This window comes from Typha angustifolia, chromosome 11 (assembly GCF_048772165.1).
Source record: "Typha angustifolia cultivar Huaian chromosome 11, ASM4877216v1, whole genome shotgun sequence".
In the NCBI taxonomy this organism is placed as follows: domain Eukaryota; kingdom Viridiplantae; phylum Streptophyta; class Magnoliopsida; order Poales; family Typhaceae; genus Typha; species Typha angustifolia.
The window spans coordinates 3,063,003-3,089,150 of record NC_133249.1 but is presented as its reverse complement, the minus strand read 5'-3'; the positions used below and the strand labels follow the sequence as shown (position 1 = coordinate 3,089,150).

The 26,148-nt window shown below is 37.9% G+C and overlaps 6 protein-coding genes across 10 annotated transcripts; 3 read left to right on the top strand and 3 right to left on the bottom strand.

Annotated features, from left to right (window-relative positions):
• The first annotated feature begins 270 nt into the window (after positions 1-270).
• On the top strand, positions 271-4,466 carry LOC140771145 (protein PGR-like). The gene is made up of 5 exons (XM_073112564.1): positions 271-504; positions 619-732; positions 1,619-1,841; positions 2,320-2,568; positions 3,994-4,466. Exons 1-5 carry the CDS (start codon positions 359-361, stop codon positions 4,123-4,125), a joined length of 864 nt encoding a protein of 287 aa, XP_072968665.1. The 5' UTR covers positions 271-358; the 3' UTR covers positions 4,126-4,466.
• Positions 4,467-4,684: 218 nt separating this feature from the next.
• LOC140770729 (palmitoyl-acyl carrier protein thioesterase, chloroplastic-like) lies at positions 4,685-7,481 on the bottom strand. Its single transcript, XM_073111988.1, has 7 exons — positions 7,394-7,481; positions 6,530-7,063; positions 6,311-6,444; positions 5,965-6,078; positions 5,671-5,845; positions 5,503-5,571; positions 4,685-5,187 (listed from the first exon to the last, which is right to left on the bottom strand). Exons 2-7 carry the CDS (start codon positions 7,034-7,036, stop codon positions 4,912-4,914), a joined length of 1,275 nt encoding a protein of 424 aa, XP_072968089.1. The 5' UTR covers positions 7,037-7,063; positions 7,394-7,481; the 3' UTR covers positions 4,685-4,911.
• Positions 7,482-9,354: 1,873 nt separating this feature from the next.
• Positions 9,355-13,124, bottom strand: LOC140771484 (protein FAR1-RELATED SEQUENCE 11-like). Of its 2 annotated transcripts, XM_073113063.1 has the most exons (5): positions 12,861-13,124; positions 11,129-12,166; positions 10,554-10,997; positions 10,362-10,473; positions 9,355-10,244 (listed from the first exon to the last, which is right to left on the bottom strand). In XM_073113063.1, the coding sequence occupies exons 2-5, from the start codon at positions 12,155-12,157 to the stop codon at positions 9,709-9,711; spliced, it is 2,121 nt and encodes a 706-aa protein (XP_072969164.1). In that variant the 5' UTR covers positions 12,158-12,166; positions 12,861-13,124; the 3' UTR covers positions 9,355-9,708. The 2 variants fall into 2 exon arrangements, with proteins under 2 accessions (XP_072969164.1, XP_072969163.1); XM_073113062.1 differs by having other exon boundaries at positions 9,359-10,473.
• Positions 13,125-13,830: 706 nt separating this feature from the next.
• Positions 13,831-16,656, bottom strand: LOC140770880 (uncharacterized). The gene is made up of 3 exons (XM_073112200.1): positions 16,226-16,656; positions 15,401-15,819; positions 13,831-14,492 (listed from the first exon to the last, which is right to left on the bottom strand). The coding sequence occupies exons 1-3, from the start codon at positions 16,388-16,390 to the stop codon at positions 14,054-14,056; spliced, it is 1,023 nt and encodes a 340-aa protein (XP_072968301.1). The 5' UTR covers positions 16,391-16,656; the 3' UTR covers positions 13,831-14,053.
• Positions 16,657-16,898: 242 nt separating this feature from the next.
• LOC140770977 (psbP domain-containing protein 5, chloroplastic) lies at positions 16,899-21,356 on the top strand. 3 transcript variants are annotated; one of them, XM_073112322.1, is made up of 12 exons: positions 16,899-17,019; positions 17,129-17,295; positions 17,635-17,755; positions 18,052-18,101; positions 18,245-18,312; positions 18,724-18,822; positions 19,744-19,803; positions 19,913-19,972; positions 20,088-20,142; positions 20,502-20,551; positions 20,869-21,002; positions 21,161-21,356. In XM_073112322.1, the coding sequence occupies exons 1-11, from the start codon at positions 16,937-16,939 to the stop codon at positions 20,965-20,967; spliced, it is 912 nt and encodes a 303-aa protein (XP_072968423.1). In that variant the 5' UTR covers positions 16,899-16,936; the 3' UTR covers positions 20,968-21,002; positions 21,161-21,356. The 3 variants fall into 3 exon arrangements, with proteins under 3 accessions (XP_072968423.1, XP_072968422.1, XP_072968421.1); XM_073112321.1 differs by lacking the exon at positions 21,161-21,356 and adding an exon at positions 21,084-21,124; XM_073112320.1 differs by lacking the exon at positions 21,161-21,356 and having other exon boundaries at positions 20,869-21,124.
• Positions 21,357-21,489: 133 nt separating this feature from the next.
• LOC140770975 (pentatricopeptide repeat-containing protein At1g73400, mitochondrial) lies at positions 21,490-26,114 on the top strand. 2 transcript variants are annotated; one of them, XM_073112317.1, is made up of 4 exons: positions 21,490-24,010; positions 24,939-25,024; positions 25,097-25,204; positions 25,787-26,114. In XM_073112317.1, exon 1 carries the CDS (start codon positions 22,150-22,152, stop codon positions 23,929-23,931), a length of 1,782 nt encoding a protein of 593 aa, XP_072968418.1. In that variant the 5' UTR covers positions 21,490-22,149; the 3' UTR covers positions 23,932-24,010; positions 24,939-25,024; positions 25,097-25,204; positions 25,787-26,114. The 2 variants fall into 2 exon arrangements, with proteins under 2 accessions (XP_072968418.1, XP_072968417.1); XM_073112316.1 differs by having other exon boundaries at positions 25,774-26,114.
• The last annotated feature ends 34 nt before the right edge of the window (positions 26,115-26,148 follow it).

Genomic DNA, 26,148 nt, shown 5'->3' with positions numbered 1-26,148 from the left:
TAATTTTTCTTTTGCAGAACTATCCAAATTATTCTTCTCTGGCTCATCGGGCTCGTGCAAGGTTTATTATTAATGGGCGTGACCCAAATCTGGCTGTTAAGTGTTAGAAGGCTCTCGTCTACTACCGCACTCTTTGCCGCATACAAGCTTATATACGGCCCTCGTTTGATCTTAAAAGACAGATTCCCGCCCACTCGCATATAAATTCCTATGCATCCGTGTCTCGTGGAGAATATATTCGGTAATTCCTCGTTTTAAGTGGTCTTACCCTCCAGTCTCCGAGCATCTCGTTCACCACCAAAGGGGTGAGAGAGAGAGAGAGAGAGAGAGAGAGAGAGAGAGAGAGAGAGAGAGAGATATGGAGGGTTTGTTGATCCGATCCTTCGTTGCTGTGCTGCTCTCCTCTTTGATCGCCGTGAGAGCATTCAAACACCAATCCTTGGATCGATCAGGCGCGTTTGCAGGGTTCTTGGTGATGGCGATCCACATCGCATCTGGTTACAGGTCGGGTTTCTTCTCCTCCTCCTCCTTGATATCTTCCATTCATGATCAATTGGAATAGTAAATGCTCGTTTTCCCTCTTTCTGATTCATGTTCGCCTTTGGATCTCTCCGAAAGGTTCGGAGCGATGATTCTCGTGTTCTTCTTCACCTCCTCGAAGCTCACGAAGATTGGGAAGGAGAAGAAACGGAGCGTCGAGGAGGATTTCAAGGATGGCGGACAGCGGAACTGGTGAGATTTGTGGATTTCCACCTGAATTCGTCATTTTTTTTGGTATCACTTTCTGCAGTTTCGTGATGTAAAGTGAAGCTTTTTGTTTAGAGTTGGTATATCCTTTTCTTGAGAAATTGTAAGAGAGTTTTGTCTTCTTGCATAATTTTAACTGAGTCGGATATTTTGTACAAGTATACTTGTTGAAGCTGATGGTTTAAGGAAAAAAAGAAAAAGAAAAAAAAGTTTGGTTGACAAATATTTGAGGCTCTAGATGAGATACCCTCTGACTAAAATTGTGGGCAAGCCAGTATAGAGAGTCCACTGGATAGGGGCTAACTTTTAGCAAGTCCAATTTCTTGAAATGGACTCTATCCTTGGAAATACTGCAGTGAAAAGGAAGTAATTTGAGATGGGAAAGACAGTCCAAAATTCCCGCTAATGTCAAAATGGACATCCAAGATGAACTTTCAAAGCATTGTAAATTCCCCGATAAGCGGAGGTACTTTCACTATATTGAACTAACTTCTGTTTACTACAAGCCATAGGCCCATAGGCTTATTTGAACCACTTTAGTCTTTCGTTAAGTACTCTTTACAGTATTATATGTCTGAGCTCCAGTTGAGGATGTGCATGTTTACCTTTGGATGTTCATACCTGCTATCGGTGCTAAATTCCTGGTTGAAGTGGCCAAGTTGTTAATTATATAACCTTACGCTCATGTAAAATGACTGTTCCAAAAAAATTTAGACATGGAAGGGAATCTATATGAAGGAGAAAAGTAACAAGTAATTCATAGGCTAGTTAGTGTGTTGAGTTTAAATTTAATGATCTCTGATATTTTCTTAACATTTTTGATTCATTTGTAAACTGTGGTGACAGACATTAGAGAGTATCTCTTTTACAGGATACAAGTTCTATGTAATAGTGTGATTGCAACTGTATTGGTACTTGTTCTCTCAACAACAACTGGGGGGAAAGATAGGTGCTTGGACACAAAAGAATCAACTTTTATCACTGGTCTTATTGGTGGTATTATTGGGCACTATGCCTGCTGCAATGGAGACACCTGGTCATCAGAAATTGGAATGCTTAGTGATGGACAACCCCGACTAATTACAACTTTCAAGGTACATATCTTTGTTTGTCAATTAAGATTTGCCTTGACAAAAAGCAGGGGGAGTTGAGGAGAAATCTAGCTAGGTTTTTCTAGCCACCTTGGATATAGTCTACCTATTGCAGGTGATGGGACGTGAAGTATAACTTGTCAAGTGAATTTAGGAGCTTCAAAAAGCCTTTTCTGTTTTCGTTAATCTTGCAATTCACATTGTGGCGGTTATGTCTTGCATCACAACAATATAGATGAAAAAATGATCTCAAGAAGCCCCTGTTCTTTAATTGTGTCAAAGCAGCAATATATTGTTTTTTCACAATGAAGCCAGGAAAATGTTTCACAATAGATATTTACTCATCACCATGTTCAAGTCTAGATTTTCCTTCATCATATGAGATAAAATGTTTAATAATTCTAAAAATCACCTTCATCTGCTTTCTATTATCTGATGCTTCTAATTTGTAATCTTTCTTGGCTTTCCAATTACTGATCAGGCAGTCCGAAAGGGCACAAATGGTGCAGTCACCATAGAAGGCCTATTAGCAGCTGTGGCAGCTGGTTTTGTAATTGGTGTTACCTTTTTTATTGCTGGATTGCTCACAGCTGATTGTGCTTCTGATGTAGCTTGGAGACAGCTGTTAGTAATACCTATTGCTGCAGCAGCTGGCTTGTCTGGTAGTCTGATTGATTCATTATTGGGTGCAACACTTCAGTTCAGTGGATATTGTAGCTTGCGCAAGAAGGTAAATGAAAACATCCCCTGTTATGCTTTTCTCAGTATGTATATCAGAAACACATCTTGGACTGCTCAAATATTACTTTTAGCAGTTTTTTTTTTAGAAAGTTGAGAGTTATATTGGACATCTCTTTCATTAAATAAAAAATGTGTAGAATAAATCTGATTTTCTTGTTTATAAAATGAAATTCCAAATATAAAAGGTCAAGGATGATCATGCTTAATAGTTTGTTCCCTGTGTGATCCTTATTGCTAGCCAACAAGTGTGTTGCGTGATTTTCATATGGCCTTTTATGATGTCTTATATGAAAGAATATGTCTATAAAATTTGCCACTTATCATAGTCTACACGTTGATTGGCTGCTTTCTGGGTCAACCAGATCTAATTTACTTGAGTTTGATTGAATGTTAAGGAAGTGAAGTGCAACCATTCTCAGAACAGAGTGTCATGCTGACAGCATTGAATCTCCTAGAAATAGTTCCAAGTATTCCTGTTTTTCCTTATTACAAATGAAGTCTGATAAAGACGTCAGGAAAGTTTCGATCCATCCCCCCACCCATTCACTCAAGGAAAATCAGGAGTATCTTCTTTTAGTTCTTGGATTAATTAGTTTGTTTCTTTTCCATCTCCAAACCACATGCTCTGTCAATTTATTTCAGAACACGCTTCAAGTTGGCCTTTTTGCAAGTTGATTTCTCCTCTTTCTTTTTTTTTTTTTTTTTGTTGCAATCGAAACTTACAGTTTCTGTTGTTCAGTTCCATGAGTTGTTGCAGAACTTAGAAAGTATTATCTCCTCCTTACGGATGCATTAGTACACACTTTACTAGAACATCTATTGAAGGGTTTTTTTTTCTATTTAACCTGCTCTAATGCACTCTTCAATAGAATGAAATTGAATAATAGCTGCCACACAGTTTGAGGAATGCTGTGCTCACAACTCACAACAGCTTTATGCCACTACTAGAACCAGTCAAGAGTGGGTCAGGAATTGTTGGGTTTGTGAGGGTAAGAGAAGATATAACCTATAAAGATAATATCATCTTAGTTTGTGAGATATTTATGAGGAGACATACTATTAATATAGCTATAAATTGATGGAATCAACTAATAACAGGTATTTTTTCTTACAAATATACTTGAAAAGGGGACAAGTTATTTGCAAATAGGACAGATTGAAGTGTTCGCAATATACACTAGTAAGTTGTGGTGATAACTCATAAGAACAATGATGAATCGTTTGGGGTGATAACTCATAAGAACAATGATGAATCGATTACTCTAGTGAGCTTGCAGAAAAGCCAACCAGCATTGTACCTTGACAGTGAAAGTGTCATCTATCGAGCTAGTGGTATTACAATATTCTTTTTTCACAAAAGAAAAATTAAAGCTCTGACCTATTATCTTTTTTTTTTAAATTTTGCTAACTGAAGGTTGTCAGTAGACGTGGACCCACCGTGAAGAGGATATCTGGAATGAGCATTCTGGACAATAATGCTGTAAATGCAGTGTCGATACTGTTAACAACGCTGCTTACATCTGTTGTATGTTTGTACACCTTCTAGTTGCCTCAAAATTGTCTAGCATCACATTTACTGTGCATCGGTGCATCCAGAAGGCCAGAGGAGCAGTTCTCATGTATCTGATAGCAGAGCAAAAGGGTAAATGCTTCAAAACTTTGCTTCTGGTGACAGCAGTTGTACTATTGGGGGCTTCACGTACTAATACATCTTGTTCCTTTGTGTGGTTTGTTTGATCTCTCAATGCTTGTAATTCACCCCGCAAAGGATTGTAGAATGGTAGATACTGATAAGGGACGCAGAATAATTTTTTTATTGTAGTAAACTTTGGTATGAGAAAATCTTTTGCAGTATAAATGTATGAATCTAATATCTTCCAGGTACTATATACTCTGAGGCAGAATACAAGGGTTTATTTTAACAGTTGGGACTAGATATTGTTCCAGCTCACCAGAACTGTTTGCTAGCTTTTCACTGTTACCAAGTAAGAGAGGAAACTTTGGTTAGAGTTAAAAATCGGATTGTGCTGCATGAAATCGGCATAGCTAACCAGTCATCTTTCTCACAATCCAGATAAACATAAAAGCAAGAGCTACCATAATATCGTGACTTCATAGATATAATCATGTCTCGGATAAATACATACGCTTTTGTCATGTAGAAAAGCTTACAAGGAACCAGTTACATACCCTGTTTCACATAAGAATTAAAGACTCCATGCAAGACCAGGAAAAAAAGTAGCATGAGGACTTTTCCCCATATACTAAGAGCCATTTGTATGGTTTGATATATAGTTGCTATGGAACCAGTAGCATTGTAAGGCGAGCTCTTTCATGAGCTAGCAGTAGGAAGAACACCCACACTTCCAGTATTTTTGCGATGCTGCTTGTGCCTCCACTGAGTTTGTCCCCTCATTATTTCAGCTCCACCCTCAAATTGCAGCAGATGCTGGCACTCTATTCTTGATTCACTGTTTCCATTGATGCAGTCAGCACCAGCAGAGACAGTAGTGAGTGAATCCAGCACACTCCCTCGCCTGCACTCCCTTCGGTACTCTAGAATCATACTTTCGAGCTCGTAGTTCTCCAATATAGATATTGGAGAGCTCTACAAAGAAAAAGAAAATATATATATAAGAATCAAGTGGGCAGTCTAGATAATACCAACTGAATAGTTTGTGATATATTCCTTTGAACTATTTCATCGAATGCTGAATGCATAGGTCGATATAGGAACGCTTCCTCAAGCTTATCTTGCACTTAACAAATATAAACACGTTATGGAATTTAAATACGGCATCATGGCATCTTTTCGTTACCTTAAAAAAAGTCTTAGAAAAGAGGAACGCTACTGCCTATCATGATGTAATATACTCGGTGTATCAGAAGATAGATAGATATACAAGCATAGAATTGTTTGTACCTCAAGAATCCATCCAATGTACTTCACATTGTTCACATGCTGATTGGTATCTAAATCACTCCAGTGAGGCTGTAGATATTAATGAAAAACGTAATTAGGGACAATACACTATTAATATATTATCCATAACACACACCACAGGACTGTAAAAGTCAATCTCAAACTTACACTTAATCCCTTTTGTACATGAGTTGCAGTACTAGTATCAAGCTTCGGTAATCTTCTGCCATCATCGTCCAGAATAGCAGCGACTTTAGGAAGAAAATAGGGTTCTGTTTCAGTTCTAACTTCTTCCGGGACTTTTGAAAGTCTTCTAGTCTTTTTGTTCATCATAACCCACAAACTGTGGAGGCCACAGAAAAGGTTTAGTTTAGTGATACTAAGATAATAACATTTGCCGTGCCACAACTGCAATTAGGAACTCTATGTTATTGATACACGACCAAATGACTCAATGACAACCTCGTAGCTTTCAATATGGTTTTTCCAGTTTCAGCATCTTTAACATGCCAATCACGCCGCATGGCATTTTTTCCAGATGGAAAAACCCATGTTTCTACCTGGATAACATCTCCCCTGCATAATATATGGAGGGAAAAAAAAGAGTCAAAAAACTAGTTGATAGTATAGAACCAAATATAGACCTAATCCAATCAATAGGAGAGGTGCAATAATATGAGTAGAAACAAAAAATAATAATAATAATAATAACATAACACTTAAACTGGTTTTTCTATCATTCATGTACATGTCCATGTAGAATTGGAAGATCACTAATCAAAGTAGAAGAAAAGAAAAAGAATCTCACCAAGAAGGATATTTTTCCACATGAACCTGCATTTTTGTGACCACCCATATCAGGCTCCTCTTATACATCTCTGGAGTGGAACCAAAACCATCTACTAGGAGACCAGCACATTTCATATGGTTGAGAGCTGTTTCCTGCATTCAAAACATGAGTATTACAACCTCAAAAACAAAAGGCGTTCATCTTGTCCTTCATCCAAAATGCTTCAATGCTTCCTACCTGTAATTGGTTCATCAATGCCTCTATTGAAGCAGTTTGATCAGCCTCTATCTCATAAGACCTTATGAAGAAGTTCTGCCTGAAAACAGGTCCATCCTTTACAAACTTTCCGAGCCCGAATGCATCCGCGAGCATGTCAGTCCGCCTCACCTTCCAATCAAGTACACTCCGCTGCTTCTCAGTGGCCAAGAAGGCCGTAGTAATGGCCACTAGTAGCTTGCTCCAATCCGGCGGCAATTGGTTGTAGAAAATTTGCAGGGCCATTAAAGAATTACTATCATCCTCAACCTCTATGTTTTCAGATTTTAGGCCACCTGCGCTGCTGCTAGTTATGGGTGTGGCCTGAACACTACTAGCATTCAGCTGCATGGCTCCAGTGGCAGATGTTGTTTTCGCGGCAAAGCCTCTAACATCCAGACTATCAGAAGCAGCTCTTGCGGAAGCTGCAGAAGAGGATGATGATGATGGCAGAGGCAAGGAGGAAGAGGCCATGATAGAAGCTGACATGGTTGGTGAATGAACTGCACAAGCCAACTGAGGAAACAAAGATCTTGTAAGCATTCATCAATTCAATCCCTCAATCATCTCTCTCTTGTAACAGTCAACAATTATCAACATTGCATTCCTTTAAAATAATGCAGAATTGACAGACCAAACATGTTCAATTTAACTAAGAAATCAGCACCAAAAAAAAAAAACCCAACAAACTTGTCTAGTTTATCTAGCTCTACCAAGAAGAACCATAATGGAGTAGTACAAATCCAAAAAGCTAAACTAAAGCTACTACAAAAGAAACACTTAGAATTCCTAATCCCCATTGCAACAGAGAACTTCTAACTAAGGCACAGTAAGATGTACACAGACCTCTTCACCCTTTTCTTTAATGAGAGAGAACTGAATTAGAGATATAGAAACTTATTCCAATATATATAAGCAGGAGGAAGAGCACGAGTCTTCTTGTACCTCGCGCTGGAGACTTAGCTCTCATCCGCATTTAAACTGCTCACCTGCCCCAGCCTCTCCTCCCTCAATCGTGGAACTCGTAAAATCATTTGACTACCAAACTGCCATTGTATTTTCTTCAAATTTCCTTCATTTATGACCAAATTTGAAAGGAGGTAGTGTCACAGTTGGTTTGGTGGCAGATGAGTTTGCCATGTTGGATCTAGAATGAAGCAATCAAACAGGCTCAACCACTAACAATATGATTATGATCTTACCGTCTACGAAAGAGGTTATAGATATAAATCCCGAGGGACATACATCATCACTCTCTCTAACAAAATATTGGAGCCAGCCACGTGGCAGAAGAAAGTATGGCGAATGGAATAGTTCACGGGACAAGGATCTTCCCGCTGCCAGCTCAGCCTCCAAATTTTAGTATTTTACTTTACCTCAAATAATCCAATTTTTTTATAAACCGAAGGTGTTCAGGAACACCAATAGCTGGGCCTCACAGTTCTACTCTTTTCTTCTTAATTTGGGCCATGGAGAGTAATCCTTAGTTTATCTGTTTACTAAGTGTTCTTTCTCATGTCCTGTTATTTTTTATTATTAAAATACAAAATTTGGCATCGCCCTCAGCCTTATTAATCGTAGTTGTCACATGTTAATGCCTAATGGGGTTGTGCAAACAATTCACACAAGTGGTCCAAGATTTATAATTGGACAAAATATCAAAGGAAGAACAAATGTTAATGGGAAGTGTTTATAATGGTCGGTTTTGCTAGTTCATTGGTGTGTATTAACGTAAGACCACAGAAATAGAATAATTGTGAAAGAAAAGCATTAACTAGGTCAGTAGTCCTATGCCATTTATACGTCAAGGGTATTGCAATTTGAATCCTATGTGTATAATGGAGAAAAATAATATAAAATAAATCATGTTCGTGGTAGTTTAAACTAAGTTTGGCTCAACATTCAGGGCATAAGTCACCATGTTTTTTTATGTTCTGTTGTCAGGTATCATCTCTAGTCCAAGTTTTTATATAAACTGAGATAGTTGTTGGTGCAAACTAACTGATGAAAGAATTCACGAAGAACACCATCTTGCATACAGTATGAAGAAGCTGAATGAAAATTTCACAGTTGGTTGTTCAAAGAAGAACGGTAATAGAAAACCATTTGGCATATGAATGTTTTTAATTAGTGGGGGAGCAAGTAGACATTTGAATTGCATCTATTCTTTCAACGAAAGCAGAGGATAAATAAGTACTAGTGCGACTCTGTTTTTAGCAATGTTCTTTTCCTCCTCCGCAAAGAAATTTCTAATTACAGCATAAAAATCAGTCTGAAGCTACATGTTCACCGTCTGGTGTGAACGTATTAAGATAGATGAAGGTCATTTTCTTATCTTAAATGTCCTCAATTTGCCACCCAACACCAAAAATATGGCCATTTCTCTGGAACTCTTCTGTGCTTATGGGATCACTTTAATGCATATATTCTTGCCAGTTCCATTAATATGTGGTTGCAACTTTTTTTTCTTTTTCTGTTGTTACGCTGAGATATTGCTATCAGTGGAAGATAAACTTTTAATATCATTGTTTCCATATTCTTCTACTAATGGCACCAGCCAACTAATTCTACCAAAATCATTATGGAGCTTGTATGACTTAACTATCATTGTTGTCATGTTCTACTAATGGCACCAGCCAACTAATTGTACCAAATCAGGATGGAGCTCGTGCAAATCTCAGGAACCATGGTTCATTCATTCATTCTCCATTCTCATGCACTAGAACATTCGACAAAGAGGGCCACCCTTTCTATTCACCAACATTTCTGAATTGGTAAAAGACATGATTCTTGAATCCATTCATCTGCCACATATAAGGAGAGTATATGCCACACGTGGCCTAAGTATGTTCAATTGTAACAAATTAGTGGCCCAGACGAACTATATTTCTTTCCTGAACTTGGAACTAGAAGAAGATACAAGAGAAACTCTGAATATCAATGTCCAGATCAAACTAGATTTGTATGTACAGGAAGCCTGCCAACTAACTTCATAAAACTGCTGGCCTCCAATTCATTCAGTTGAAAAATATTATACAGAAGAAACTGACCACCAATTGATGCTTTACAATTATATCATAAATTGATAAAGTGAGATCAGTCATACCGTGGGGAGGCAGAGACTAGATTTTAAATCATTTCTATCCTATTGGAAATAAATCTTATGACAAATCTTGTGTTTCCAATAATTCATGTGTCTCCAACAATTCTTGTCTCTCTGAGAAAGCTTGAATTTCTGCTTGAGTCTCCTTTGGCATTTCACTGATGCATCTTGGTTTTCTCGGTCTTCCTCTTGATCTTAAAGGAGCTATATCTACTGTGGCTTTTAATGATGAACCTGGCTCCATATCTGAGGCAGATTCATCTACTGTTGGCATGGCCCTTACATGAGCAAGAAGCTTGCTCATATGCCACTGTGCATAATTAAAGCGATCCTTTGTCAGGGACGATTCTTGTATTATAATTGAAGCAAGGGAACGTAGGGCTTGAGAGCGATACTTATAACCAGTGCTTCGCGGAAACAATGAGCTTTCTCGACGCCATCGAGTCAGTAAATATTTATCCGGAAGTAGAAAGCAGTTCTTCAATGAAAGAACACGAAGTGCGTGCCTGCATAAAATTCCAGATGATTCAAACTCTTTGCAACTGCAATGAACCAATTCATCTGATGCGATGCACTGGACTATTTGCTCTTCAGCTGTCTGCAAGCGGTGGCGGACAAGGTAAGTCTCCCTTTGTGTTTCATAAACAGCAAACTGTGTTGATGATACAAGTTCTTTCTGAAATAAGTCAAAGGCATAAGGGGTAAGAATACTTGCGGCGTGTTCTTCAATGGGCATGCAGGTCTTAATCTTTACATTCTGATAATTTTGCCTCATTGTTGCTTCCTCTCCTGCTTGATTTTGGAGATCAGTTGTGATGCTCACCTGAAAAGAGAAAAGGAGGAGATATACTGATGAAAAGCTAAGGTCAACATGAGAAAAGAGGAAAACAATTAACAACGTACCTGCTCAACAAAGTCTCTTAAACGTGTTTGTGAGTTCAAGAATCCCTTGAAGAATGTTTTGATTGATGCTGAAAAATCAGTATTCATCAATCCACCAAAAAACCAACCTCGAAGGAATGGTAATGCCCAATATTCCCGGTTATATGTAAGTATAGCAATATGTCTATCTGATACGAGTTGATATTCACTAACCATCTGACCCCAGTGGTGCGTAAACTCCTCCAAACTTTCCAAATTACATATTCTTTGAAATTCGTTAACAAACCTCTCGAAATGAGGACCAAGTGAGACAGAAAACCAGCTAGATAATTTGGACATGATGTGCCAAGTGGAAAATGCATGTTTTGTGCTTGGTAGCTCACTCGTTATAGCTTCTTTAAGCCCCAGATCCAGATCAGTCACCAGTGTTTGCGGGAACTTCCCATCCATCAGACGGACAAAAGACTGCAAAGGAGAGCAAAATGTGTTAAGAATACAAAGAAGTATGCAAGGCATGGCACATGTTAATACCTTACTTGACATAAAGAGGAAACAACAGGGAAATCTTCTTGACAGACCAAGGCAAAAAGACATACCAGCAAAGCCCACTTAAAGGAGGACGGCCTTTCATCTTGCAATAGAACACAAGCAAAAAATATAGTATTGCCATAGTTGTCCATGCCAAACCATACTCCAACAGGTCTGTCATAGGCGTAGAGCCGATATGAAGTGTCAAATACCACCACATCTCCAAAAACTTTGTATGCACGAATAGATTCCGGGTATGACCACACAATGTGCTCAAGCTTATCATTTGCATCCAATGTAAACTCATAACAAAATTCTGGAACTTTTTCTTTCCTAGCCTTGCATACTTTAAGGAGTTCCACTCCTTCGTTTTCATGATTAATGTTCTTTGAGGCCTGCAAGAAGTTTCTCAAATCCCTCTCTGTAAATGTCAACTGACCTGGTTTCACACCCTTTTCCATTTCAAGAGCCCTCATTATAAGATTCACAGTGCAACCAGCTTTTGCAAGAAACAGAATACGCTCACGGTCAACAGCGGATATATTGCGGTAGGCAGGAAGATGCCGCACTTCATCACTATCCAACAACTCATGGTTGTGTACATTACTAAATTGTACAACCACCCATCGACTCATACCTTTTGAGACATTCTTTTTTATTATCATTTGTGCCTCACATTTACACCGAGAGGATTTCTTATTTCTCTGACGCTTGAGTTCTGCTGTTTTCCTGGGAAGAGACACACCAGCACGATGGCATACAAGTTCTCGTTTGTAAACCCCTAAAGGATGAGCAGTGTTGCCCTTTGACCGCTCTCTCCTAATAGCAAAGCCATTCTTCCGAGCAAAGTTGGTGTAGTACTCTTGGGCCTCATCATCAGTTCGGAAAGACTGTCCTATATATGGAGTTTCAACTACAGCTACCTCAGAGTTAGCATGGGGTATTCCATGCATAAGGTTTGGATCACTGGGCACTGCGACATCAGATAATGCATCCTCTTCATCCCCTTCCACTCTAATATAACATTGGTCATCTCCACATGGACATCGTTGCCTTTGGGTAAGACAACCATTGTTTCTTGATGATGTTTTTGTCATTCAAGATTCCTTCAGTTCAAGAATGCACCAATGAGCAAGTGTATGACAGATATACGCACACTAAACAGCACGAAAATAGGCATTTCAATCCAAGTAAAATAATCAAGCTCCTAACAGAATATAGACATCATAATAATTTATCGTCTGACGACAACTGAGGATATGAACCCATCTATACAAATCTTATATACCCATTGAGAGTGCAATTAAACAAAAATACAATTAAAGTACAATAATGTAACAATTTCCAAGACAAAGGCCCAAGAGAAAATGAACAGCCCAAATGATCACCAACTCGTCATCCAATTATGCAGTCAAAAAGGCTGAAAATTAAGTAACAAGGTTGCTGAACTACTCCATGTATTAATTGATACCAACAATAGCTAAAACATTCTTTATTCCCATAACCAAAGGCACTTAATTTGAACTATACCACTATCAAGTAGTACTCCTTAATGCGTAAGTACGCAAACACTCTAATAAGTTAAAAATTTCCCCTAGCACAGTTCAAATTCACATAATTATAAGAACTGCAGGAGAGAAAAAAAGTCCAAATTTTAGTCAGTTAACCGACCAATCAAGACAGAAACCGTATCAAAAGCATCTCGAATACAAAAAGTAACTTGCACCAACAAATTCTCCACCATTATTAATAAGTAACACTGATCAAAATCTTGATTAGCTTCGAGATTAGGAGCATTACCCAAGAGACAGGCAACGAGCGAGCAAGAAGTGAAGGACTTAGGATTCGGGTTAGGGTTAGGGTTTTCTGGCGGGATTTGGGCTGCCAGAGGAGGGATTTTGCGCAGGGTATGGTCACCGCCGGCGAGTCGGAATCTTGATATTCCAACCCCCTTTCGATGCGAACGGATCCCTACGATGAGTGCAGGAGGACAGAGGAGAGGGGAGGGTGGAGCGTCGAAAGAGGGGTGGGAATATCTAAGAAGGTGCAGTTGGCGGAAACAACGGTAAGGTGATTAAGCCACAATTAATTAGATGGTTGGCAAGAAGCTAGCTAAGGTTATCAATAACTGGTCGGATCCGGGTCGCGTTAGGATCCATACCCGAATACCCGTAGGTTGGCTTCCACCAAATTGGATGCCTAATTTGTTAACTGCAGGTATACAATCCGATCGGGTCGGTTACTTTTATTTAGATATGAGTTGTGTTTGATATCCAACAACCCGTTAAGTTTGAGATGCATGATGGGCTTCTAAAATGGTTGTTTTTCGATATAGGTGGCAACTTAACGGTGTCCTAGTTAATATTGTTATCGTTAAAATTCAAACATATGAATTCTCATGCAGTATGAGTATCTTTTAACCTTTCACTATTCTTCTAAGATGGTTGTTACGTAATCAAATTCCCTTCTTTTCTCCTCCTTGTGTCTGTAATCAGAAGCAGCAACTGGTCAGAGTGGGTTGAGTTAAATTCAATCGAAATCTGAGTCAGGTCAGAAGCCCTTCAACATATGATCCACATAAATCAATTCTTGACATCATTCCTTGACAAACACTATATGTATATTATATTGGATTATCACAACCTTGTGTAAATCTTAGGAATATATTAACCAATGAATATACTGCTACAGATTTTGTAGAGAATGAAATGTTTAGTAGTATAACGTCTGACCGGGACACTGTAGAAACTATAACCCATGGCAAATCAGATCAAAATAAAGAGAAAAAGAATGTTAAAGGCAACTGGCTACCACCATTTCAATCGTAATCACAGCAAACACTGAAAAGGTTCATATTGAACAAAGAAGAAACAAATGGAATACAGAAGGAATACATAATAAAGATGCTTCATATTGGATAAGTTACATGTATACAACAACCAACCATTTTCATGTTTGTTCCCTTTTACTGGTGATTATAATCCATTGTGAAGTTAACCTCCCAAGATGCGCTTGATACCTGTCCGTTGCTCAGCTGTCAGTCTAGAAGGGAACTTCACATCAAACTTGATCCTTAAGCTCCCCTTCTTTCCTGGCTCCTTGGCGATTGGCATTCCTTCCTTTGCGATGACAAGTTCGTAGCCTGGAGTGACAACATCAGTAACCGGAATGGAAAGTTTGCGGCCATCAAGAGTTATCAGGTCCATGGTGCTTCCTGCAAGTGCCTCTGCCAGTGAAATCTTCTGGTAAACAACTAGATCATTTCCATCCCTCTTGAACACCTCATGCAGTTTCTCATCAATGACGAAAATAAGATCTGCAGGGAGTTGATTTGCCTGTTCATTGCCTTTATCAGGGAATGTAATCTTGGTGCCCTTTTTCCATCCGGGCTTCACGTCTATGGTTAATATCTCTGACTCTGTCATCATTTGTCTGCAAATTTCAACAGATGGACATTAACAAAAAGAAGGTTTCCGTTTGTTTTTTGTAGAAATGTAGTGTTACCTACTCAAAGGTTGAAATAAACACAAAATTGGATTTTATAATACTTGGCAACAGTTCCATCGGATAAAGGGACTGTCTTAAGTGGTAATGGAGCATGATGCAACAAGAGCACAAAACAAAATAGGCTTCGATTCCCTGCTTTTATATGCTCTAGAACAACAGGAAGCATGCTGAAAGAGGAACCCCACAACTTAATTTTGGTTACTCGCAGAGTGCCAAAACTTTATAGAGGACAACTACAAGTTAAACAATCGTCTGATTAATTCTTAACTGACAACACTGTTAAACCAGAAGCAAGACAAAATCTTATATTTTTAAGTGCAGCGATCAATTTCCCAACTTAATGCATTTAATTTGATTGATGAGACGTGTCCAAGTTCAATGAAAGGGCCAAGAAATGCAAAATAAATTAAAGAATAAAGCATGCATCATTAAGTACTTCTCACAAAAAAGCTAGAAGCAAGACCAGACTACAGGTAATTGCTGATTCTATGTCAATAACAAGCATATAATAAAAAAAGAAAGCAAACAAAACATGATGCTGCACAAATAGCAGATTAGTAGATAAGTGAAGCGAACAAGAGAATAGAAGATCACAAAATTCCATAGTCATTTAAAAGTAGCTATAGATATCCAAAAAAAAAGAGAGTGAAAACAGTATTAAAAAAAAGGAAAAACAGGACTGTTATCTAGTACATAATCATATTTTGTACTTGTTCAGTTTCTGAAGTCGCAAACTCAGTTATTTCATTTGAACTTACTCAAAAAACAGCAACAATTAAAGAACATTCATGATTAGATATGCTATTATATAAGTGGAGAGGAAATTGCTTTACCCGTTGGCATCTAAGACATTCCTGGAGATCTTCATCTTCCTAGTAGATCCAGTATAGAGCTCTTCAAGGCTACATGCTAACTTGCTCTCGACAGCCTGCGGTTTCCGGAGCTGGCCTCCCCCACCAGATCCAATACCCTCACTATATGACCGAAAGACACTCTCAGGCCCACCAAAACCTCTGAACATGCCACTACCATCTGACTGAAACCTCATGGACTTGGCACGCCCCATGGAACCAAATCCAAATGGGCTGCTTCCAAAGAACTCGGCGAATATATCCTCTGCATTGCGAGGATTGAAGAAGAAATCATCAGAGCTTCTTGTGCCCGCACCTGAGGAACCAGGAGGAGGCATGCCCTTCAGCCCTTCTTCTCCGTACTGATCATAGAGTGACCTTTTCTGAGGATCACTTAGGACCTGAAGAGAGATGGTAGATTGATTAACGTGAGGAACTAAAATTAATTCAATCTAAGAAAGATCCAAACTTGTATTACCCACATTGACCAACAAATTCAGAGGACATCAAATAAGAAGCTACTGAAAAAAGTGAACAATTTAATGGCATCTGCAAGTATTCTCTATCATCAACATCTCATTCCATTTGCACCTAAATCATAAACCATTATATATGAAAAGTAAACTTGGGTAAGATCCTTCCAATGATCATTTTGTTTCAGCAGCTTAATACCGGATTAAGACTATACCAAACGCTCAAACTAAATGATATCCAACCATAACAGTGTTTTCAACATTAGACTAGAAGTTCAAATTAGGAAACAACGAAGGCTTGAAATATATTTATGCAATGGATGAAACCACTTGCCTCGTATGCTTCGGAGATCTGCTTGAATTGGGCCTCCGCTTCCTTCTTGCTGGTGGGATTCTTGTCCGGGTGCCATTTCATCGCCAACTTCCGATACGCCTTTTTTAGATCCTCATCCGACGCGTTCCGATCCACCTTCAAGATGTTGTAGTAATCCACTCCCATTCCGATATATTTCCCGTTCCGAACCACACCAGTTTTAGATCGATCACCAAACAAAATATAAATTCCCCTAATCCTAAGGTGATCTCTCTGCTCAAAAACGAAAAAGAAAAAGAAAAAGAAAAAGGAAACCTATCTAAAATCTCTCAAATTTCTGGATCACTAATCGTGTCTATAGTTCCCTACAAAATAACTTCTCGAATTTCCACTCAAATCATTATATAAAGAACGAAATTTGCGATCTTTTGCAAGGCCAAACTATTCTAAAGTTCGAACAATATATTTATGGATGGAAGAAAAGAAGCAACAAGAAAAGGGAGGGAGATGGTATAGCTTTTATTTATAGATCAGTGCCTACGATTTCCTATACGTTACTTTTACTTTCTTCGCAACCTGACGATGTAACAAACGGCGGATATTGCGTCCGCATATAGTACTTAATCCTATGCGGCCTCTCCTTTATTTAATATTTATTTCCTCCCTTAATTGGCAAATTAGGCCTTCAATTTTAACGGCTATCGGGATAGGATATCGCTGTCCCAGAAAAGAATGGCAGCAGCTCTTCTTTCTCCTCCTCCCTCTCTCTCCCGTTCCTCTTCTCCTCCTCCTCCCTCGAATCTCTCGACCGTTAAGTACGGATTGCTATCCTGGGAATAGAATAGATAGCTAGTCTTGCTTATATATCTGCGGGTTTATCTTATCCTCACTATTCTACTAAGATTCCTAGTTGTATACTCTCAGGAGCCGAAATCTAACTCGTGTGGGGGGAACATGTCGATCTTTGAGAAAAACCCAGTTGGTGGTTTCTTCTTCTTCGATGCCCTCTTTGGGAAAAGTAAGCTTACAGAGAAGGGATTTGATGCTCGCGGGGCTCTCCTCTTCTCTAGTACTTATTCTTCCATCTTCTGGTACAGATGAGCTCAATCCCATCTCTCTCTATATATTGAGTTCAATAAGCTGTTCGAAATTATAAACTGTTTATGGTGGTGACCTAATGTCGTGATGATTGATAGTTTCACCTCATGATTGGATTACGTATAGCTATCAACAACTCAAATCATTAAAACAAGATTTAATTTGCTAAAATTAAGGATCCTTTTCCACACTATCGGTCTAGCAAGGAGATATATCCATATTACTGATCTTCCTTATTTAAACGTTAGAAAATATTGGTTGCTTTTGTTTTTTGGTTCCTAAAATTTCATCTGCCTGTTAGTCGTTTTTAACAGCTTCACTTATATTTGTAGGTTTGCATGCTGTGGTTGAGCTGGACGGAAATGTGAAGATGGATTTACTTGAGGATGACATAAATGCATATTCTTTTCTATACCCTGTTGAATTGCCTATGAGGAAGTTTACCTTTAAATGGTAAATGGTAAAAATTAAATGAATTTTGTACTTCCATTTTAGTTAGTAATTTTTAAAGTCAATCGCTGGCACATTAGTTTTGGAAGTTTATGGTTGATAGTCACTTAAGCTCTGAATGTGGAAGTACATTATGGATTGGTTCTCCTGATATGTTGTTCTCTTATAACGATTTATCTGTAAGATAATGAAACACATGATCCACGTATATTCTAATCCAATTTTATGTTACCAAAGCATGAACTTGCAAATTTCTTTATTTAAACAGAAAAAAACTGACTACTGTCATCTGTTTAAAGGGTTCAATCAAGAAAGCCAGAAAGATATTCCTCTGCTGCTCCACTGTCACGTAAGTGACTTTCTCATTTTAGCATTAAATTTGGCTTGTAGAGCTTCTTCCATGCTATCATAGAACTCTTTCCCTGTATATCTTTATCAGTTAAGGCAAGAAATTTAAGGTAGCTACTAATTTGATAACTGCATGATGTACAGCTGATGCACGGCAACGTATTGTGTCTGAGCGCGTTGACATGATCAACAACCTCGTCATCTCAGTTTCGGTAATATTTCATAACTATGCTGTAACATTAGACAAAAGTTGGAGCAGCTTAGTTAAAATTGGTGTCCTTGTACTAATTTAGGAATAGTTGTTCTGCATGCCACCACCCACATTTTGGAGTTCATGTGCACATGAATCAAAAGGTTTTCCACCATAAAGCATAAATATAGGTGCTGAAATGCAGTAATCCCTTTTGCAATGCTAGCCTAGAAGGAATCTAAATACTTCAAGGGTGCTGGAGACTAAGCAGATGCTTCCTTCTTTCACCATGATTCTGTGAATGTATAGATCATTCACAATAAGTTTCATTTATATTTTCTTATCTTTCATGAACTTTCATACCTGTTTCTGACTTGTATCATTTCTCCCAAAATTTTGTGGTTTGAGCTTTGCAACCTTATGTCTGATGCAGATCGGCCCTCCCAATTCACGCTTCCTGACTTCAAATGACAAGAGTACGTGGAATGCAAAAGATGTTGCTGATTCGGTTCTATCTGATAAATCTGCTTTGGTACTTAATATCTCTGAAACTTTGCATCCATGAAAAGAATAATATTGGTGATTTCTACATCCATGAATCTATTGCCCATAATTTCATTTTGTATTAACTTCATGCGCTGCAAAACTGAATTGATAACAGAATGAAAGTCCTATAGTTTGTGAATTATCTTTAAATCTTCAGCTTTATATAAACTAGGGTACAAAAGTGTGCTTTGAACATGGCCAAAATATCTTGGTATCAGCATCATAAATGCTTTTTTGCATTGAAGTAGGCCTTAGTTATACATGTATTGGAAATTACTAAGATAATCATTTAAGTAGGACCAGGTCCCATCTTATTGCAGAGAAGGGTGAAGGCATCTACGGATACACACTACATCGACTAATATTGATAACTCACTAACTACTCTAAAAGTTAAAGCTATTAAAAACATGATTTTTTACTCGCTTCTAAGCTTGAGATATTTTGATGGATCCAACAAGTAGACTTGAATTAAAGGAGTGGAGGTTTTCTATTTTAAACAACAAATGTGTTCGACAAAGTTTGAACCCAGGATCTCCGCTCTGATACCATGCTAACTCAACAATTACTCTAGAAACTTAAGCTATTAAAGAATGATAACTTATATATTTTGTATTCTAACAAATATCAACCATAAAATTATAAGTTTATAACTGATTCAGCTATTTCGTCAAGAAGCCCTTGTCCGCATGAGGCATGCTGATGGGCATGGCTCGTGCTGCCTGGCACAGTCTAGTCAATGCCATCAAGTTTATTAGAAGTGATTTCATCTATAAAAGTAAAAATACTGAATTCCTGATTTCCTCTATAAAAGTGAAAATACTGAATTCCACTTGAATATGGCGTATCTGTTGAATTCCAATCAATTTTGATGGTTGCATCATCTCATGTAATAAAACTTATGTGCAGCGTGTGACAACAGGCCAACGCATGGCTGAGAGTTCTGTTCTTGATGCACATTCAACTAATGTAAGCTACAGAATTATATTCTTTGACAGATGAGCTAATTTATTATTTCTTATTCAAATGTTTTGCCATCAAATTAATAATTACTTAAACTAGATTGTTGTTTGTGTAGGTTGACGGTGAACCATACTGGTATTACGAGTATATTGTTCGAAAATCACCAACAAAATCTGTAAGTGTTCTGGTATTGCTGATGTGATGCAATAGATAATATTGAGCAATCACTGAGAATGATCTACTTCTTTTTCCAAAATTTTCCGGTCTTTAGATAATTCATATTTTCTCAGGCGCAAGAACCAAATCTCTTTCGGCATAGTGTGGCTTCAACTGCTGAGCGAGATGGTATCTATAAGTCCTATCCTTCCCAATTTATTCTGATTTAGCATACATAATATTCAGTGTTGCTTACATAAAGAAACCAGGATCAAGTTTTGCTGTCACAGCAAATTAGCAATCTCTGAATATATCCTCATCTAGTTTCAGTGAACTGTGCACGTGATGATATGCTTCTATATCTTTAAATCTTTCTCTCAGAAACTGTGGTTCTCTTTACGGAATAGTTTTTAATGACAGATATGGCTCTAAAATTTCTCTCCTTGAAGAACTTGCACATTGTTTTGGATGTCTTAGTGAATTTTCTTATATTCTTCTAGTCTTCTACTTTGCATTCTTATGTGTTTACAATCCCTTTCTCCCACCAGGCTACTTGTATTCGTTGAATGCTTCAACTCTTAGCAAGCAGTGGGAATCTGTAAGTTTTCATCCATGGTTTCCCTAAGATTTCCTTTCATATTGTTTTGCTATCTTCTTATATTCATTTGTTTTACTCAATTGTGTACTTTGACAATAATTCCTAAGGAGCAACTAATATTTTAAAGCTTGCTAGCCAACTGTATGATTATATCTTGTATTTCTCAAAACAATTTCGTTGTGGCGAGACTCAGTTTGAATTGGTTATAAATTTAATATTCATTATGATTTGTTCACTTGCATAGCAGAATATGTTCGTGATGAGTATAAAAGAAAAACCTTCAGCTTCTGACTAGAGCATGTTCTGTTGTGATGCAGATAGGACCTTTCTTGGAGAAAACAGTGGCATCTTTTCGCCTTCTCCCCCCTACAGAAAATTATGTTCCTCCATACAAGGATCCTTGGAGATTTTGGTGATAGGGGTTTCTCATATTTTCGGACAATTTTTGCAGGTGACACTGAGTGCATGACTGTCTTAGATACACTTATTCAAAGCTAGTCACAATCTTCTGTTGAAATTCATGTGTACACAGTCTATACTACAAAGATAGAGAAGATTCATTCATTCAAGAGCCTCTCATCAAGATGCGTGACTCAAAATCTTATGCAGATCCATTCCTAAATGAAGGAAAGTTAAGCATTTTAGTGAAGCTGGCAATGTCTGCTTTATCCATAGTGGTCACAACTCAGAACTCCTGGGATCTTAAATTGTTCCTTCGTACTATCTAGTATGCTGTGTTTGTTTGAGCACTTTGTTCATGTTGATTTGTACTTCAGATTTCAGATTAGCTTCATCATTTGTCCTTTGACTTGGCCATAGATGTGAGATATATCTCAATAAGGCCTCGTAAATAAAATTCATTGAAAACTTCTGAGCATTAAATAGTAGACTGCACCCAGCATTCTTAATGATCTATTTCTCCTCCACTGAGTAAACTTTGGTTTGCTATTAAGACTGATACCTGAGTATTAATTGCTAAAGAAAGCGTCTCATGAAATCACTGCAGCATGTCTCTCTAGTCATAGGATAATATAATGCAACTTATAAATAGATGATCAAGAAGTGACTACATTACATTGAGAAATAAGAAAATGAAAATTGAAACTTATTGGGATAATAAATGTTCCAAAATGGCCAGGTTTATGATGAAACATCGCAGAATCATGAAAATATTTACTATATTTTTTCTTTAACCATATCTTTTTTAAGTATCCGAAACCAAATCTTTTGTCCACCCTTCCTTCAACCCCATCCGGATCCGGATAATGGCCCGTTTCCTTACCGGGTCGGGTATTATTTAACCCGTTTTAGATTGCCCCAGCTCAACTCTCTGCATATAATACCCGAGTAGCTTGTTGAACCCTGTCTCTCTCCCGAACCCGAACACAAAGCGGCTGCTGCGCCCCCTGCTCTGCTTTCCCCGATTCTTCTACATCTTGCGGAATTAGTAATCTTTCTCTGAATCCTCTGGTGTGAGTTGGGTTCTTGTTCTCTGGAAAATAGTGTTACGGTCCATTTGAGATGAAGTAGTTCTTGCAAGCAGCAATCTCAAATAATTTAAATTTATTTACCGTCCTGCTTCTGATCATCTTAAACTGATGGTTTTGTACCAAAATTTCCAATCTTTCGTCAGATTTCGCTCGCTCCATCGTCTTATCTCAGTACCCATTTCTCCCATCTCGTCAAATTTGATCCATTCTCCCAGAATTTTTGCCTCTTCTTGCCCCTCCGGTTCATCGCACGAGAAATTTTCCCTCTTTATTACTCCATTTCGGTCTACTTCCTTATATCCAAATGGGGTTTTTAGCAGTTCTTCTTATTTCGCGAATTTAGACCAGTCGTCTAATTTTTCGGCTAGAGCTTTTTCCAGTATGCCTTCTTTGGAAATTCCAACTACGGATGACGCAAGTAGTTATTGTTCAAGCAATGCTAGAGATGAACATTTGGTCTCCGCCTCCAACCGGGTATATGAAACTATAATCTCAGACATCAATTCTAGCCGAAGCTTGGAGAGAACTCTGGACTCTCTTGATATAGAGTTGACAACCGAGCTGGTAAATGATGTTATACAAAGGCTCCGCTACGAGGAGAAATTAGCTTTCAGGTTCTTCACTTGGGTTGGCCATCAAGAAGGCTATACACATGAGCCTGAGACATATAATTTTATGATTGATATACTATCCAGCACGAGATACAAGGCCCGAGAATTTGGAGTTGTTTGCGATATCTTGGATCACATGAAAAGACGGGGAAAGAATTCGGTGCCCCTTGATGCCCTATTAATGATTCTGAAAGCTTACACGGATAAGCATCTGACCCATCTTAGAAAGTTTGCAAAGAAGAAAAGAAGTAAGATGAAGACTCCACCAGAGATTGATGCATTTAACTTGCTATTGGATTCACTCTGCAAGTGTAGCCTTGTCAGGGAAGCTGAAGTCATGTTTCATCGGGTGAAGAGTAAGCTGTCCCCCAATGCAGAAACATATAATATTTTGTTTTTTGGTTGGTGTAGGATCAGAGATCCCAAGAAAGCAATGAAAGTGCTGGAGGAAATGCTAGAAATGCGTTATACTCCTGAGAATTTTACATACAATGCTGCCATTGATTCCTTTTGTAGTGCCGGGATGGTCTCTGAGGCAAGAGAGCTCTTTGAGTTTATGAGAACTAAAGGTTCCACCATATCTTCACCAACTGCCAAGACCTACTCTATCATGATTGTGGCTCTTGCCAAGTCTGATATGATGGATGAGAGCTTTAAACTTCTAGCTGACATGAGAAGCTGTGGTTGCCTACCAGATGTTTCAACATATAAGGATATGATTGAAGGGATGTGCTTGGCTGGAAAGGTTGAAGCTGCCTACAAGATATTGGAGGAGATGAGCAAAACAGGTTTTCCACCTGATATCCTTACATATAATTGCTTCCTCAAGGTTCTTTGCAACCTAAAAAAGCAGGAAGAAGCCCTTGGGCTTTGTGATAGAATGATAGACGCTGGTTGCGAGCCAAGTGTTCATACTTATAACATGCTGATTACAATGTTTTTTGAGATCGGAGAGTCAGATAGAGCAATTAATATATGGCATGAGATGAATAAGAGAGGATGTGAGCGTACTGTTGATACATATGGAATAATGATCAGCGGGTTGTTCGATTCTGAGAGAATGGAGAATGCATGCTCCCTTTTGGAAGAGGTGATGGACCGCGGACTGAAATTGCCATACCAAAAGCTTGACGCCATTATGCTGTGGCTATCAGCTGTTGGGAACCTTCGTTTGATCCATCGTCTGTCTGAGCATATGAGGAAATTTTACAACGTAGCTATGGCTAGACGATTTGCTATAAGCCAGAAGAAGAAGAGCATGAGTTTGAGAAGGAAATAATTTTGCAGGAGTCCATGCAGTCATTAAGCATTTTCTCAGATCAAGAAGAAGCAAGCTTGAGGCCTGTTTAATGTCCATTGTAAGTGCTAGTTAAATTAGGCCTCTTGCAAAAGGATATTTCGAATAAGTTATTGAATCATTCTTGGAGAGCATTTCTGCAGCACAATTCAATCAATTTAATTAGAATTCTTTAAACTATTGAGTAGTAGTGGATCATTATGTTTTCTTTTATGAGACGGTTTTGATTTTCTTATATCATATGTTCTTTTTATCCATCAAATATATTTAACCTGTACATTATGTTGTATTGGTGAAATTATAGCAATATAGCTTTCTTTGCAATATATCCTCTTGTGCATGCATTTCAAAATTAAAGAAGTGTTTCGAAGAAGAACAATGAATGTACAGTCAATAGGTTTCCAAGATATAACTTCATACAAACAGTAGAACTCTTGAATCTGACTCTGTCAAATCATTGGCTGATTTATATATAATTATATACATTCAATACTGTATGCTCTTCTTTTAACTGCTGTTGAATCCTTTTCATATGTTACATACAAAAGTCACATTATTTTCCTTTTCCAGTTGATGTACTTGTATAATAGTTCATGTGACCATGATAATGGTGGCCACGAGTTCCTTAGTTTGTTTACTCAGAGTAGTGACAGGAACTTTCTGTTAATTGTGAGGCAATTGCTAGGAGGTCACTGGGATACTTGGTTCAGAATATAAGACCATGAAAGTAGGCTTTTGATCAGACATTTACTTGTTTTTGTCTAAAATGAAGCAACTCTTCTCCTTAACTCCTTATGGCTCATGGCATTCTGTTATAAACAGACTGTTTAGTCTTCTGGTTTTTGTCTTCCCTCAATGTTGTGAATTTCAGAAAGGCTTTTGATGAGTAACTTAAATATTGAGTAGTTTGCATATGTTTAACAAAAGATCAAGACAAGAGTATTACACTTAAAAACTATTGAGTGATTCTTCATCTGATATGACAACAGAAGCTACTGGATTTCTCATGTTTGGCTGATCTGGATGACGCAAATTTTACCAAAGTGAAGTAGGTGAAGGAGGTACTAAGATGCAGGTACAAGCAGACTAAAATGTTAATTTCCTAGTCTGGTATGGAAGCTAGATTTAATTGAGCTTCTGATGGCAGCAACGATCTGCACAGAACATGGCAATTAGCATTCCCAGTCACATCAATTCATAAAATCTCTATGTTCTTCACTTGTTGCAAGACAGACTACCGATAACAGACTTGCAGGTTAAGTCATGAAACTTTTTATAGTCTTTTTTTTTTCTCTCTCTCTTTTTCCTTTCGTCTTATATGATTCACTATAACTAGCATATTTACTAGTTTGCCTCTTATTTCTATTTTTCTTTTATTCTTATAAGGAGAAAGAAGCATTAGATTATTGGATCATTGGTTCCTATAGAGTTTTTAAGATTTTAATTGCTGTAGTCATGATCTTTAATGGAATTCCTGATATCTCAAATTATATTGGGCTCTTTTCTTGTGCTCATATGATGTGGCTATCAGGTCAGAGAGGTAAATTTTCCTTCATTAACAAAATCTGTTAAGAGACAAAGTGAGTAAAGCTATACCATTACCGGTTACTAAATGTGTTTTCTAATGTTATTCATCTTCGACATTCTCTCCATTAATCAGTTTTAATTGATTATTGATCCTTGTGATCGAAGCTGCATTGCATGTGAGGAAACAATACATCAACTCTTTTTGTATTATAGAAATTAAATGCATCAATTTAATGCTTGCTCATTTAATTCCTTTTTTGAAACTTATATAATTAGCTAACCTTTTTTTATACTCAGTCCACCATTGCAGGGATATGGCCTGGATAAATGAGATGGTTAGAGTATTTAACCTAATTGTTCAATGGCTAGCAAGAAATGCCACAGTGCATTAGACATCAAGGAGCTCAGCAATCATGAGGTTGGAGATAAGCACCTGATTCTTCTGAGAAAAATAATTTGGTGTTTGATTAGTCCAATCAGAGATCAGGAATAATGGATTAATGCAACAAACCGAACTGCCTCGCTAGTTGCTAATTTCTAGAATTTGTGTAATTGCCAGACATGTTTGGTTCTAATATATATCATATTGCCAGATAAATTGTCTTTGGCTATGCCTTAATTTTGAAAATATTTTTAGTGCGAATACTTGGTTTATTAAATATTTGCGTACTT